This window comes from Oryza glaberrima, chromosome 2 (genome assembly GCF_000147395.1).
Source record: "Oryza glaberrima chromosome 2, OglaRS2, whole genome shotgun sequence".
Taxonomy (NCBI): Eukaryota; Viridiplantae; Streptophyta; class Magnoliopsida; order Poales; family Poaceae; genus Oryza; species Oryza glaberrima.
In genome coordinates, this window is record NC_068327.1 from 6,227,968 (window position 1) to 6,241,942 (window position 13,975).

The following is a 13,975-nucleotide window of genomic DNA, read 5'->3' on the forward strand; positions in this document are numbered from 1 at the left end:
GGTAATTCATGGAATATCTAGGGCCCCACTGATTGATCGTGAGCTGATTGCAAGTTAAAACAACTTATTAACGATTTAAAAAATAATTTATAAGCAAAATTTTTATATGTGCGTTATTAAAAACTTAAAACAAATACATTGAAAATTCATAAAATTATTAAAATTTAAATTTAAATTTTAAATTTTAATAATCGGTGATTTTGTACAGGGAAAACGGCGAGGCGCCGAGAGCCCATTGTTTGACACAGCCGTCTCCCCTGCCCTCTGTCTCCGCCTTCTATACTTCTAGACCCTTCCATTCATCTCTCCATCTCTCCGCCCCCTATATAAACCCCCCCTTCCCCTCCTCGCCCATCGCGGCATCGCCTCCTCTGCTTCGTTTCCTTCTCCAGCAGGCACCCGACCACAACACACACGCGAGCTCCTCGAGAGAGGAAAAAAACCCAACCCCGAATTCGGCGGCGGCGGCGGAGGCGGAGGCGGCGATGGACCCCTCGTCGGCGGGCGCGGGCGGCAACTCGCTGGCGTCGGCGTCGTGCGGCGACGCGCAGAAGCGGCGGGTGTGCTACTTCTACGACCCGGAGGTGGGCAACTACTACTACGGTCAGGGCCACCCGATGAAGCCCCACCGGGTGAGGATGACCCACGCGCTGCTCGCCCACTACGGCCTCCTCGCCCCGGCCAAGATGGAGGTGCTCCGCCCGCTCCCCGCCCGCGGCATCGACCTCTGCCGCTTCCACTCCGACGACTACGTCGCCTTCCTCCGCGCCGTCACCCCGGAGACCCAGCTCGGCCAGGTCCGCGCCCTCCGCCGCTTCAACATCGGCCCGGACTGCCCCGTCTTCGACGGCCTCTACGCCTACTGCCAGACCTACGCGGGGGCCTCCGTCGGCGCCGCCGTCAAGCTCAACCACGGCACCCACGACATCGCCATCAACTGGTCCGGCGGCCTGCACCACGCCAAGAAGTCCGAGGCCTCCGGCTTCTGCTACGTCAACGACATCGTCCTCGCCATCCTCGAGCTCCTCAAGCTCCATGAGGTGACGTCATCCTATTCCGCTCGTATTGTGTTCTTACTTGTGTTTGTTTTTTTTTTGGGTTCGTTTAATGTTTCGAATAGATTAGGAGTAGTACTATTTGGATGGGTGGTTTGTTTAATTTTTCGAATAGATAGATTACTTGATGTGTAAGTTGGGTGGGTCAATGAAGACGGAAGCAAAAATCATCTTGACTTCTTTCTCTTCAGTTGCTCTGATTTTGTCGTGTACAGTTCGATCGATCTTCCGCTAAATTTTGATCGGTAGGAAATATTAATCATGTGTAAGTGTAAATGAAATGGCTATCTGTAGACAGAAATTGGATTAACTTTTGGCTCAACTTAATCTCATATATATTCGTTACGCGATTACACATTGTCTGAATAGTATGTCATATTGGCACGTGCAGAATTATGTATTAACAAATTTATTCAGATTTTTGTTTTCCTGGATAAAAGCTCATGTACGTTGATGAATCATGCTGAATGTATGTATGTATTTCTAGTTGATATAATGATGTTCCAAAGAGAGAGAATGATACGACGACGAACTTGCTGCGTTTGTTATTAAATTTGCCCATGATGTACACTGTTAAAGCTATGTACTCCCTCCGTCCAAAAAAAAGCGAATCTAGGACTGGATGTGATATATTATAGTACAATGTCTAGATTCGTTGTACTAGGATGTGTCACATCCAGTACTAGGTTGGTTTTTTATGGGACTATGGAGTACGACGTACACAATTAGAATGTTCATTGGACGGTTCATGATAAGAGATTGATTTGATTGAAACGTATTCAGAACAAGAGGTGATTAATCAGACAGATCTGAAGAATGGATGTTGCGTAAAGACAATCCTAGATTATCATGAACAGTTGAAAGTTTGAAAACAGATCAGATGTTTTTTCCCCTATTTGGTCTAGTTGTCTTCTTGTGCTAAACCACTAATATGCTGTCTTCATATTTACAGCGAGTTCTGTATATTGATATTGATATCCATCATGGAGATGGAGTTGAGGAGGCATTCTACACAACAAACAGGGTTATGACAGTCTCATTTCACAAGTTTGGGGATTATTTCCCGGGAACAGGGGACATCCGCGATATTGGGTATTCAGAAGGGAAGTATTACTGCCTGAATGTCCCGCTGGATGATGGAATTGATGATGACAGCTACCAGTCCATCTTCAAGCCGATCATCGGCAAAGTCATGGAGATGTATCGTCCTGGTGCAGTCGTGCTTCAGTGCGGCGCTGATTCGTTGTCCGGTGATAGGTTGGGCTGTTTCAATCTCTCAGGGAAAGGTCATGCTGAATGTGTTAAGTTCATGAGGTCTTTCAATGTTCCGTTGCTTCTTCTTGGTGGTGGTGGATATACCATAAGAAATGTTGCACGCTGCTGGTGTTACGAGGTATCTATACTTTCCCCCGTTTTTTTATTCCTTATGCCTTTAACAAACAATTAATTAATTCTATTAATTATGGATGACAAAGCAAAGCCATGAGCTCGGTAATGTGTTAGAACCTAATTTGCTTTTGTGTTTCCACTTTGTTCCATGCTCAGCATCAAGAACTTGTCTTCTAGTAGTTGGTACCTACTGCCTGGCTTTGTTTATTGATCCATGTTGCTGTAATTTTACAATCACCAAACTAAGATTTTGGTTTGTACTGAGCAGATGACTGAAATGCACAGAACACCTATCTCCCATTTACATGTAATGCTTAATGTATTTATTTTCTACTCTGTTTCATTCAAATGCATTAATTTGTGAGAACTTGTGCAGTAACAAATCATCCGGTGTTTCTCAAAGCATTAAAGTGTGGTTATTTTTAAACAGATAAGTATCAGGCAAGGCACTGCTAGCTAACTGTTAACCCTTGCAAAATCATATGCTTCAGGCCACCACCTGTTCCTCAGTTGTTAGCTTTCATCAGAGATGTCTTTAATAAATTAGCAACCCAAAATCTGGTGTCTCTTTGGACCTTGCAAGCCTGGTTTCGTTGCCTTTTGTGAATTTATAAATCTGAACACACAACAGGCTAAACATGGCGAACAAGTGTGAATGGCTGCACTTATGCTTGCTTGAGTAAATTATCTTTCTCTTATATCAGGAACATCTGTTGCTACAGCTATGGTTTTATCCTCTGACTGTTTATTTGGTTTTTTATTTGGCCAGACAGGAGTTGCACTTGGTGAAGAGCTACGGGAGAAGTTGCCTTATAACGAGTATTATGAATATTTTGGTCCAGAATACAGTCTTTACGTTGCAGCAAGTAACATGGAGAACAGAAATACAAACAAGCAATTGGAGGAAATAAAATGCAACATTCTGGACAATCTCTCAAAACTTCAACATGCTCCTAGTGTCCAATTTGAAGAGCGAATTCCTGAAACAAAGCTACCTGAGGTGAGTCTCCAGGCTTCCTAATATTATAAGCATGAAAAAAAAAAGATGTCTTGGAAGTGATAACTCAAGGGCTGACTGAATGTATTCGTGTCCTGTGCATATGTGCTCATTATTCAGCCAGATGAAGATCAAGATGATCCAGATGAAAGGCACGACCCTGACTCTGATATGCTGTTGGATGATCACAAACCTATGGGACACTCAGCAAGGTATCTATTTTTCCTTTTTCTAAAAGCTGTATTAAATTTTGTTTAATTCTGTGCCCTGCCTCATGTTATATTTTCATTTAGAAGCCTTATTCACAACATCGGAGTTAAGAGAGAAATTACTGAAACAGAGACCAAAGATCAGGTACCTTTTCCTCAGTTCATTCCAATGAGCGGTGCTGTCCTTTCTCATTCATAAATTTCAACACACGACGTCCACCATTTTATTTTGAGATGTCTCCTTTTTAGCTGAATCCTTAGAACTAACAGTATACTTACTCCATTCTTTTATTAACATGCGCCCTTTTGTTTAAGGGGCTATTGCTTATTTGACCCCGTTTTGAATCCTAACTACCAATTTGACCCTACTTTTTAGAGTTTGCTTATTTGACCCTCCTTTTCAAAAACGAAGCTCCCGTCTGACCCTGTTTCCATTAGTCCGTTAAGTTTTGATTTAAAAAAAAAAAGAAATACAACTAATATTCATAATACCCAGAATACCGTTAGAAAACCCTATGCATCCACCCAACCCTATCCACATTTCTCTCCTTGCGGCGACAGCAGCGACTTGCGGCGAGACGGCGAGCCGGTGCCGCCACCCCCTCAGATCGGCGCCGCCCTGGTGACGACGACGATGAGCCGGCACCGGCCCTAGTGACGACGACGATGAGCTGGCACCGGCCCTAGTGACGATGACGACGAGGAGGAGTGGCGGTGGCGGCTCGTCGACGACGAAGAGCCGAAGCCGGCGCCCTGCTGACGAGGACGACGACGACGACGACGAAGAGCCGGAGCCGGCGCCGCCACCCCCTCAGATCTGGCGCCACCGCCGCCGCGTCCTCCCTCCTTTCGCACGCTTGCGCCAGCGCCGGCCCCCTCCCCCGCCTCCTCCCTCCTTCTGGGCGCTTGCGCCGCTGCCGCCGTCGCCACCTCCTCCCTCCTTCCGCTCGCCTGCGCCGCCGTCGTTCCTCCCTCCCTCCACAAGCCAGGACGGCCGCTCGCCCCCTCCGTGCGCCCCCGCCGCAACTCACCCCCTCCGTCAGCCGCCGCTGCCTCCCTCCGCCCCCTCTCCCTCAGCCCCCTCAGAGCGCCGCCGCCGCCGGCCCATCAGTCGCCGCCTTGTGGAGGAGAGAAGAGAAGAGAAGAGAAGAGAAGAGAGAGGAGAGGAGAAGAAGGAACTGCGGGTGGGTCCCACTTGTAATAGGGTCAAATGAGTAAGGGCAAAAGAGACATTTTGTGCTTCAGTTAACACCGTTAGATGCCCTTAATAGAACAGGGTCATACGGGAGCTTCGTTTTTGAAAAGGAGGGTCAAATAAGCAAACTTTAAAAGGTAGGGTCAAATTGGTAGTTAGAGTTTAAAACGAGGTCAAATAAGCAATTGTCCCTTTGTTTAAAGAAGGTGGCATTCCCCTTTTGGGTTTATTATATACTTGCTCCGTTTCATATTATAAGTCGTTTGACTTTTTTCCTAGTCAATTTTTTTTAGTTTGTCCAAATTTATAAAAAAATATATTAGTATTTTCAGCATAAAACAAACATGTTATCAAAATGTATTCAGTGTAAGATTTAATGAAACTAGTATAGTATTTTAGATTTTGCTATTTTTTTTCTATAAATTTGGTCAAACTTAGTTAAGTTTGATTAGGAAAAAGGTTAAATGACTTATAATATGAAAGTATGGAACGAGTAACAATGAGGTTTTCTTTATAGAATTCTGTTCTTGCTGGCTTGCTGCTATATGTGAATTATAATCTTATCCATATCGGTGCTAGAAACATAGTGAAATTCTCTTGTGCTGTTGAGTTGTGGAGGAAGACTGGTGTGCTGATGAAAATATTGTGCTCATCATGTATTGACATTTTCATCTAAATGAAATTTAAGGCCGCATTGGTTGTACCTTTTTTTATCTCACAGGATTTTTTTTTGGGTTGTGCATAATCTCATCCAGATTATTTAGAATCTACCTTGCATTTATGCGAAACGAGCCCTTTGAAATTCTTGCAGCACGGACTTGCATCTTTGTGTGATCTTTTGTTGAACTAACACTTTCTGATTTACACATTCTGCAGCATGGTAAGAGATTAACAACTGAACATAAAGTACCAGAACCGATGGCAGACGATCTTGGTTCCTCCAAGCAAGTTCCTGTAAGTCGTCGTCTTCTCTATCCATCTGCAAATCCATAGCAAAAACTCTGCATTGCATAATGCCTATATGGATATAGAATTATCCAACACCATGGTTTAATCTGCTCTAACAAATCTTTTCATCTTCACATTGCTTATCAACGATAGACTGCGGATGCAAATTCGATGGCCATCAACGCGCCAGGCAACGCCAAGAATGAACCGGGAAGCTCACTATGAACTAACCCACTTCAGGCCACCAGCTCTTATGCCACGGATTCCTGCATGCTATTAGTTACTTACTCCGAGGTGTTGTATGACTGTTTCTTCTGTAGGAGTTTACAAATTACAACTGTTTCTTTTGTTGAAGAATTCCAAAGTGTCCAGGCAATACTGGACGTGGAGACATTAGTCTGATCAATGTACTGCAGAGTACAGAACATGTAACATGAACCAAGTTACAGCGTATAGTCTTTTAGACTGTTAGATGGAACTTTCAGGCGAAATGCCTGTGCCTACTTGTGTGTGCTCTCTGTTGGTTGTTTTTCGTTAAAATATTTTGTTCCGGTTTATCATGTACTTCCTCCGTTTCACAACGTAAGACTTTTTAGCATTACCCACATTCATTTAGATGTTAATGAATCTAGACATACGTATGTGTTTAGATTCATTAACATCTATATATATATATGTGGGCAATGTTATAAAGTATTACATTGTGAAACGGAGAGAGCAGAAGCATATTTTCTTTAACGAACCAGTACTTAGGCCTATTTTTTTTTCTTAACTTCAAACTTTTTCTTGTTTTCTATTAGTACGTTTTCTAAACTGTTAAATGATGCGTTTTTGATAAAACGTTTTTATGTATGAGTTGTTTTAAAGAGACAAATAAATCTATTTTTTAATTTATAATAGTTAATATACTATTGAATAGAACGGAGCTTTAGATTGTGTCAATTTGATTGAATATAGTCAACTATTTAGAAGCATAATCAGTGGAGACGGAGGTGCGGTTCAGAGATTACTGTTAAACCAACCAATTAATGGGGTTCAGAGTTAGATCTACACTTGCAATGATGAGAAAGGGAATTGCTTCTATATTATTAATGTAGACTCTGATAATCTAGAGAGAATGAATGACTTCTATATGATTAATGTTGACTCGGATAATCTATCTAGAAGATGGGGACTTCAGCAGTGTAATAAGTGCAGGTTCAGCGATGGAAAAACAATATATATACAAAAAAAGGTTCAGCGATGGTGAAGCAAAATAAAGATATTCCGATCGAGTAGAAGAACTAGATGGTAACTAAAATTACTTTTGATGTGGTCATGAGAGCATATGTAAGATTTTACTTGTATTATGCATGCACCAGGGACCAAGATTCATACTGATAAAGGAAACTATCCCTTTAGAAAATATATTATATAAATTATTTTTTGCGGGGAAATATATTCATATTATTGATAAACGAAACTGTTAGGAAACGATAAGCGAACAAACGATAAAAAACAATAGATCAATCACAGAAGACACGAGATTTAACGTGGAAAACCCTCCCAAAACAGGAGAGAAAAAAAACTACGGGCGCCAGCCAGCAAAATATCTTCACTATATCTGAGATGAGGTTACATCGCCGCACGGCGGCTTACAAGAGGTATATATATGGTGGAACCCTAAAAGGGATGACGATCCATATCGCTCCGCTACGGCAGAAGCTGGCCTTTATTAAGTGCAAATGAATTTGGATCACAACTCAACAAACTCCACCTTGAGACAAATTCCTCCTTGTAGCATGAATCAATCCTTCACCCTGAACACAACAAAGACAAAAAACACTTTCGGCGCCAAATAGCCTCTCGGGCTAAACTACTATACCAACTAAGCTTGAGCAAAGCTCAAACTTAGCAACAGGAACATACTTTGTCATCATATCAGCATGATTATCATGAGTACTTATCTTGCATACCTTTAACTTACCTTGCGCGACTACATCGCGAACATAATGGTACTTGATATCAATGTGCTTTGTATTCTCATGAAACATCTGATCTTTGGTGAGGCATATAGCACTTTGACTGTCACAAAACAAGTTAATGCAAGAATCAACTCCACAAAGCTCAGCAAACAATCCTTTCAACCAAACTGATTCTTTACATGCTTCAGCAATAGCCATGTATTCTGCTTCAGTGGTAGACTAGGCAACAACAGGCTGCAATGTTGCCTTCCAACTCACAGCACAACTACCAATGGTAAACACATAACCTGTGAGTGACCTTCTCTTATCCAAATCTGCAGCAAAATCAGAATCCACATATCCAACAAGCCCCTTATCAGTCCTGCCAAACTTCAAGCAAGCATCAGCTGTACCTCTGAGGTACCTGAAAATCCACTGAACAGCTTTCCAGTGTTCTTTACCAGGATTCGCCATGTATCTACTAACCAAACTCATAGCATGAGATAAATCTGGACGGGAACAAATCATAGCATACATCAAAGAACCAACAGCACTAGAATATGGAACTCTAGACATGTATTCTACATCCTCATCAGTACTAGCACATTGTAAAGCTGATAATTTAAAATGAGGTGCAATAGGAGTACTAACAGGCTTTGCATCATGCATGTTAAAACGCTGAAGAACCTTCTTAATGTAGCTTTGCTGACTAAGAAATAACAAACCAGAATTTCTGTCTCTAGTGATTTCCATACCTAGAATTTTCTTAGCAGCACCGAGATCCTTCATATCAAACTCACTACTCAACTGTTTCTTCAATGTAGTGATTTGTTCCTTGCTCTTGGCAGCAATCAGCATATCATCAACATATAACAGTAAGTATATAGGTGATCCATTAACAAATTTAATATACACACAGCTATCAAATTCAGACCTCTTAAAGCCATGTGACAATATAAATGAATCAAACCTTTTATACCATTGACGAGGAGACTGTTTCAAACCATACAAAGATCTTTTCAACTTGCAAACATAATCCTCCTTACCAGGTACTATGAACCCTTCTGGCTGGTCCATGTATATCTCCTCCTCAAGCTCTCCATGTAAAAATGCTGTCTTCACATCTAACTGCTCAAGCTCAAGATCATGCATAGCAATAATACTGAAGAATGTGCGAATTGAACTATGCTTTACAACTGGAGAGAACACATCATTATAATCAACACCAGCAATTTGATTGAAACCTTTTGCTACTAACCTTGCCTTAAACCTCGGAGGCTCGCTAGGAGATAAACCCTCCTTTCTCTTGAAGATCCATTTACAACGAACAGGCTTCTTCTGTTTTGGCAAGTGCACAAGCTCCCATGTGCCATTCTTCTCAAGAGACTGCATCTCCTCCTGCATAGCTGAGATCCACTTCTCACGGTCTCCAGTAACAACAGCTTCAGTGTATGTGGCTGGCTCAAGAGTATTCTCCACCTGTTCAGCACAACTAAAAGTATAATAAACCATATCACATTCCTCAATAAGACGGACTGGAGCTCCACAACTCCTCTTTGTTCTGCGATGGGCAATAGGTTCATCTTGTGGCTGCAAAACAGGAGGTGAGTGCTGAACAGTATCATTAACATCATTACCAACAATTTCAGTTTCCTGATCATCCACGTGCTCCACCTGCACGCTAACATATTGCTGCTCCTCATCTGAACCACCTGGTATGACATCTGTGGGCAAGCTGTCATTACACATAACAGATTCAATGAAAACAACACTCCTGCTCATGAAGGTCTTGTTAGTTTCAGGATTCCATAACTTATATCCTTTTACTCCTGAACCATAACCAAGAAATAGACACTTAATAGCTCTAGGCTCTAATTTTCCATTATCAACATGAGCATAAGCAGTGCATCCAAAAACTCTCAACTGTGAATAATCAGCAGGCATACCAGACCATACCTCAATGGGAGTTTTCTTATTAAGTGGGATAGAAGGCGACCTGTTGATCAAGTAGCAGGTGGTGTTAGCAGCCTCTGCCCAAAAACGCTTGTTCATGCGAGCGTTGGATAGCATGCAACGAGCCTTGGAGATGATGGTTCTGTTCATGCGCTCAGCTACACCATTCTGCTGTGGAGTGTACGGGATGGTGTGATGCCTAACGATGCCTTCCTTCCTGCAGTAATCATCGAAAGCATCCGAACAAAATTCATCACCATTGTCAGTGCGAAGTACTTTTACCTCCTTTTCAGTTTGCCTTTCTATCATAACTTTCTACTCCTTAAAAGCAGCAAATGTATCATCTTTATGTTTCAGGAAATAAGGCCACACTTTTCTAGAGTAATCATCAATAATGGTAAGCATATAATGAGCACCACCAAGAGAGGGCTTACGAGAAGGCCCCCACAAATCAGCATGTACATAATCAAGTATACCTTTGGTGCGATGAACTGAGGTATTGAATTTTACCCTCTTGTGCTTACCAAAAACACAGTACTCACAGAACTTCATGTTACCCTGAGTGCAGCCATCCAGCAGGTTCCTCTTCATCAATTCTGCCATACCAAGTTCACTCATATGTCCAAGACGCATATGCCACAGGTTAGTCTTACTAGGTTCATCTTTAGAAACAACAGCAGCGGTAACAGAACCATGTAATGTACTTCCTCTAAGGACATATAAGTTTGCAGAATTCATATCACCAATCATGTAAACAAGAGAACCTTTCGATACCTTTACAACTCCACCTGAACCGGAGTATTTGTATCCTTCTGCATCAAGTGTGCTGAGAGAGATGAGATTTCTCGCCATCCCTGGTATGTGTCTCACATCTTTCAGCGTGCGTGTCATGCCATCATGAGTCTTGATCTGAACGGAGCCAATGCCCACGATCTCACGTGGGTTATCATCTCCCATGCGCACAACATCTCCATTCTGCACAGACTTGTAAGAACTAAACCAATCTCTGTTAATGCAGTTATGAAATGAACATGCAGTATCAAGTATCCATTCATCATGACTAGCAACACAACCAGCAAAAACAACAAGACAATCTCCTGAATCAGAGTTTTCAGCACTGGTAACAATAGAGGCCTTACCATCAGATTTCCTTTTCTCCTTATTCTGCAGCTTCCAACATTCTTCAGTGAAGTGATTTTTCTTTTTGCAATACTTACAGAACTTTTTACCTCTGGATTTAGAACGGCCTCTACTCTGACTCTTGTCACGATCATTGCTGACGTTGTAGGTTCTCTGCTCAGATCTGCCTCTGACCTGCAATGCTTCGCCCTTAGAGGACGACGCATCAGACTGAACCATACCTTTCATCTTCTCCCTGTTTTGGAGCGCCTCATAAACTTCCGCTAGGGTTAGTTCATCACGGCTTAAAAGTATGGTGTCACGAAAATTTGCATATGAACTAGGCAGTGAGCATAACAGTAAAAGACCGAAATCTTCATCATCAAACTGTACCTCCATCGACACTAGGTCGGCAACGATCTCCTTGAAGACCACAGAACCACTCTCCTGCAACTTGTGCGAGAACAACTTCATCTTGATATGCATCTTACTGGTTAGATCTTTAGACATGTAGATCGATTCCAGTTTGAGCCAAAGTTCTGCAGCAATCTTTTCCTGCAACACTTCTTACAAAATATCATTAGATAGATGAAGTTGGATCAGCGACAGAGCCTTACGATCTTTCCGCTTCTCCTCAGCGGTCCATTCAGTCGATTTCTTCTTCCCGAAGCTTTCTAGCGCCTCATCAAGATCCGAAGTTTGCGCCAGAACAACACGCATCTTGACTTGCCACAGCGAGAATCTCGTCTTGTAGTCTAGCAGCGGTAGATCATACTTCATCGACGCCATCGCGAAACCCTAATGTGGGAACAAGCTCTGATACCACTTGTTAAGAAACGATAAGCGAACAAACGATAAAGAACAATAGATCAACCACAGAAGACACGAGATTTAACATGGAAAACCCTCCCAAAACAGGAGAGAAAAAAACCACGGGCGCCAGCCAGCAAAATATCTTCACTATATCTGAGGTGAGGTTACATCGCCGCACGGCGGCTTACAAGAGGTATATATATGGTGGAACCCTAAAAGGGATGACGATCCATATCGTTCCGCTACGGCAGAAGCTGGCCTTTATTAAGTGCAAATGAATTTGGATCACAACTCAACAGAAACTATCCCTTTTAAAAAATAAGGTTCATACAGAGAAACGAAACTATCCCTTTTGAAAAAAGGAATGCTAGTAGGTGAAACGAAGAAGGTTGTACGGTCTTGTGAATTAGATTATCACTCTCTTCCTCGGTACAGCACGGCCCAACAATCAGAAGAAGGGAGCGAAAATAGGCTAATTCCAGCCATTAGACACGGTCCAAAGAGATAAGATAGGTAAAATAGGCTTATTTCAGCTATATAAGACACAACTCAAGAGAAGCAAAATAGACTTTGTCGGTGATACGGGCCCGGGGGTATCATGTTTAGAGGGAGGAGGCTGCCCCCCAATGCCACGTGGCCCTCCCCCGAGGGGAGTCAGGCCTGAGGTGGGGTGGCGGCCACTCCTACATAGACTAGTCGGAGGAGGCTGCCCCCCCAATGCCACGTGGCCCTCCCCCGAGGGGAGTCAGGCCCGAGGTGGGGTGGCGGCCACTCCGACATAGACTAGTCGGAGGAGGCTGCCCTCCAATGCCACGTGGCTCTCCCCCGAGGGGGATCGGGCCCGAGGTAGGGCGGCGGCCACTCCCTGGCCGAGACTAGAGGGAGAAGGCTGCCCCAGGCGCCACGTGACCCTCCCCCGAGGGGGGATCGGGCCCGAGGTCGGGTGGCGACCGCCCCCTCCCGTGACTAGGGGTCGGGCTCCCCCAACCCCCTCTTTAGGTCACCACGTACGGTGGGTTAGGTGTCCGCCTCCAGGTGCCCACCTACCCGCATTAGTGGCGACCCGAGCGGTCGCGCCACGCCGCATTTAATGCGGTGTGCAGTGCACTCAACCGGTCTGTGACCGGTCGAATGACTGATGGGACCCAGGATGTCAGGCGCACCATCGCGTGTGTCAGGCGACGTGCAGCCCGACATATCCCATCAAATAATAATGGTGAGAGATTCTCATCCTCTTATCCCAGCCGGAGTCGGTCCTCCCGCTCTGGTCAAAGCAAGGCTCCCGTTTCCTGGTGTAATAGGAGCCCAGAAGTCTTCACCCATTAAATGGTGACTGACAGGGGCACCCCCAATGTCAGGCGGCAAGATTTGACAGGCCCCATCATCAAGACGACGTGCGCTTGGCTTCCCAAGTCAAGAGACAAGACATGCATTTAATGCAAAGATTATAATACTTCTCCACCGGAGCTAGATTGGGTTGTTGGGCCTATGTGGTATCCCCTTGAGCTATAAAAGGAGGACCCTGCCCACTGAGATAGGGGGACGACTCCCAGAAAACCTGAACTCGAGAAGAGAAGGAGCAGGTGCGCTCTCTGGGGGAAGAAACCCTTGTAAAACTCATCCATAATCCCAAACACAGGAGTAGGGTGTTACGCTCGATAGCGGCCTGAACCTGTATAAACCCCTTTTGTCTCATCGTCTTTGGGGGATTGAACCCCCTCAAGATCACACAGCTTCCTCACCGAATCCTCGAATCTCACCTGCTGCCCCCGGCCGAACTCACAAAGGGGGGCCTCACGGTTCCCTGGTGGAGGAGTTCATTCTCCGACAGACTTATTTAAGGATGAGCACGTGAACCGATTATGCATTCAGACTTGCACGGCATGACCTGAGCCTTATTGGACTGTAGGTGTAGCTTGTGGACCGGCACGACACGACAAGTCGGACCGACTACTCTCGGGTCATACCTTGGTCATGGTGGGCGGCCTATTTAATTTGGCCATCTATAGGATGCCCGATTCCAACACAAGGCCGCGCGCACCACCACCTGTGTCGTCTCCTGCGTCATCGCCGCCACCACCTAGGAGCCCATCCTCGCGTCAATCGCTCATTTCCGCGACCTCGATCAATCTCCGATGCGTGATGAACTGATGATGAACGATGATGGGAGGCAACTAGGATGTCAACGTGCTTGCCTCACTACTGATCGAGCGGCTCATCATGCTCTTCTCATGTGGCTTCTCCATGCTGATAAAGATTGAGCTCGATATAGATAGCCATAAGGTCTGAGGTCCGACGGCCCGGCCCAAGGCACGACCATTTGGCCCGGCCCAAGCACGGCACCGTCCGACTAG

General features: G+C 44.4%; 1 protein-coding gene across 2 annotated transcripts; it reads left to right on the forward strand.

Annotated features, from left to right (window-relative positions):
- The first annotated feature begins 375 nt into the window (after positions 1-375).
- Positions 376-6,335, forward strand: LOC127761527 (histone deacetylase 2). 2 transcript variants are annotated; one of them, XM_052285834.1, is made up of 7 exons: positions 376-1,040; positions 2,008-2,448; positions 3,214-3,444; positions 3,562-3,653; positions 3,735-3,795; positions 5,722-5,799; positions 5,947-6,335. In XM_052285834.1, exons 1-7 carry the CDS (start codon positions 486-488, stop codon positions 6,016-6,018), a joined length of 1,530 nt encoding a protein of 509 aa, XP_052141794.1. In that variant the 5' UTR covers positions 376-485; the 3' UTR covers positions 6,019-6,335. The 2 variants fall into 2 exon arrangements, with proteins under 2 accessions (XP_052141794.1, XP_052141795.1); XM_052285835.1 differs by having other exon boundaries at positions 3,738-3,795.
- Positions 6,336-13,975: the final 7,640 nt, after the last annotated feature.

Excerpts from the sequence above, each read along its gene's own strand:
- LOC127761527 (XM_052285834.1), top strand. The coding sequence starts at position 486 with ATGGACCCCTCGTCGGCGGGCGCGGGCGGCAACTCGCTGGCGTCGGCG. Across the intron at positions 3,445-3,561 it reads CTGAAACAAAGCTACCTGAG|CCAGATGAAGATCAAGATGA; the intron begins GTGAGTCTCCAG and ends CTCATTATTCAG. Across the intron at positions 3,796-5,721 it reads AAACAGAGACCAAAGATCAG|CATGGTAAGAGATTAACAAC; the intron begins GTACCTTTTCCT and ends CACATTCTGCAG.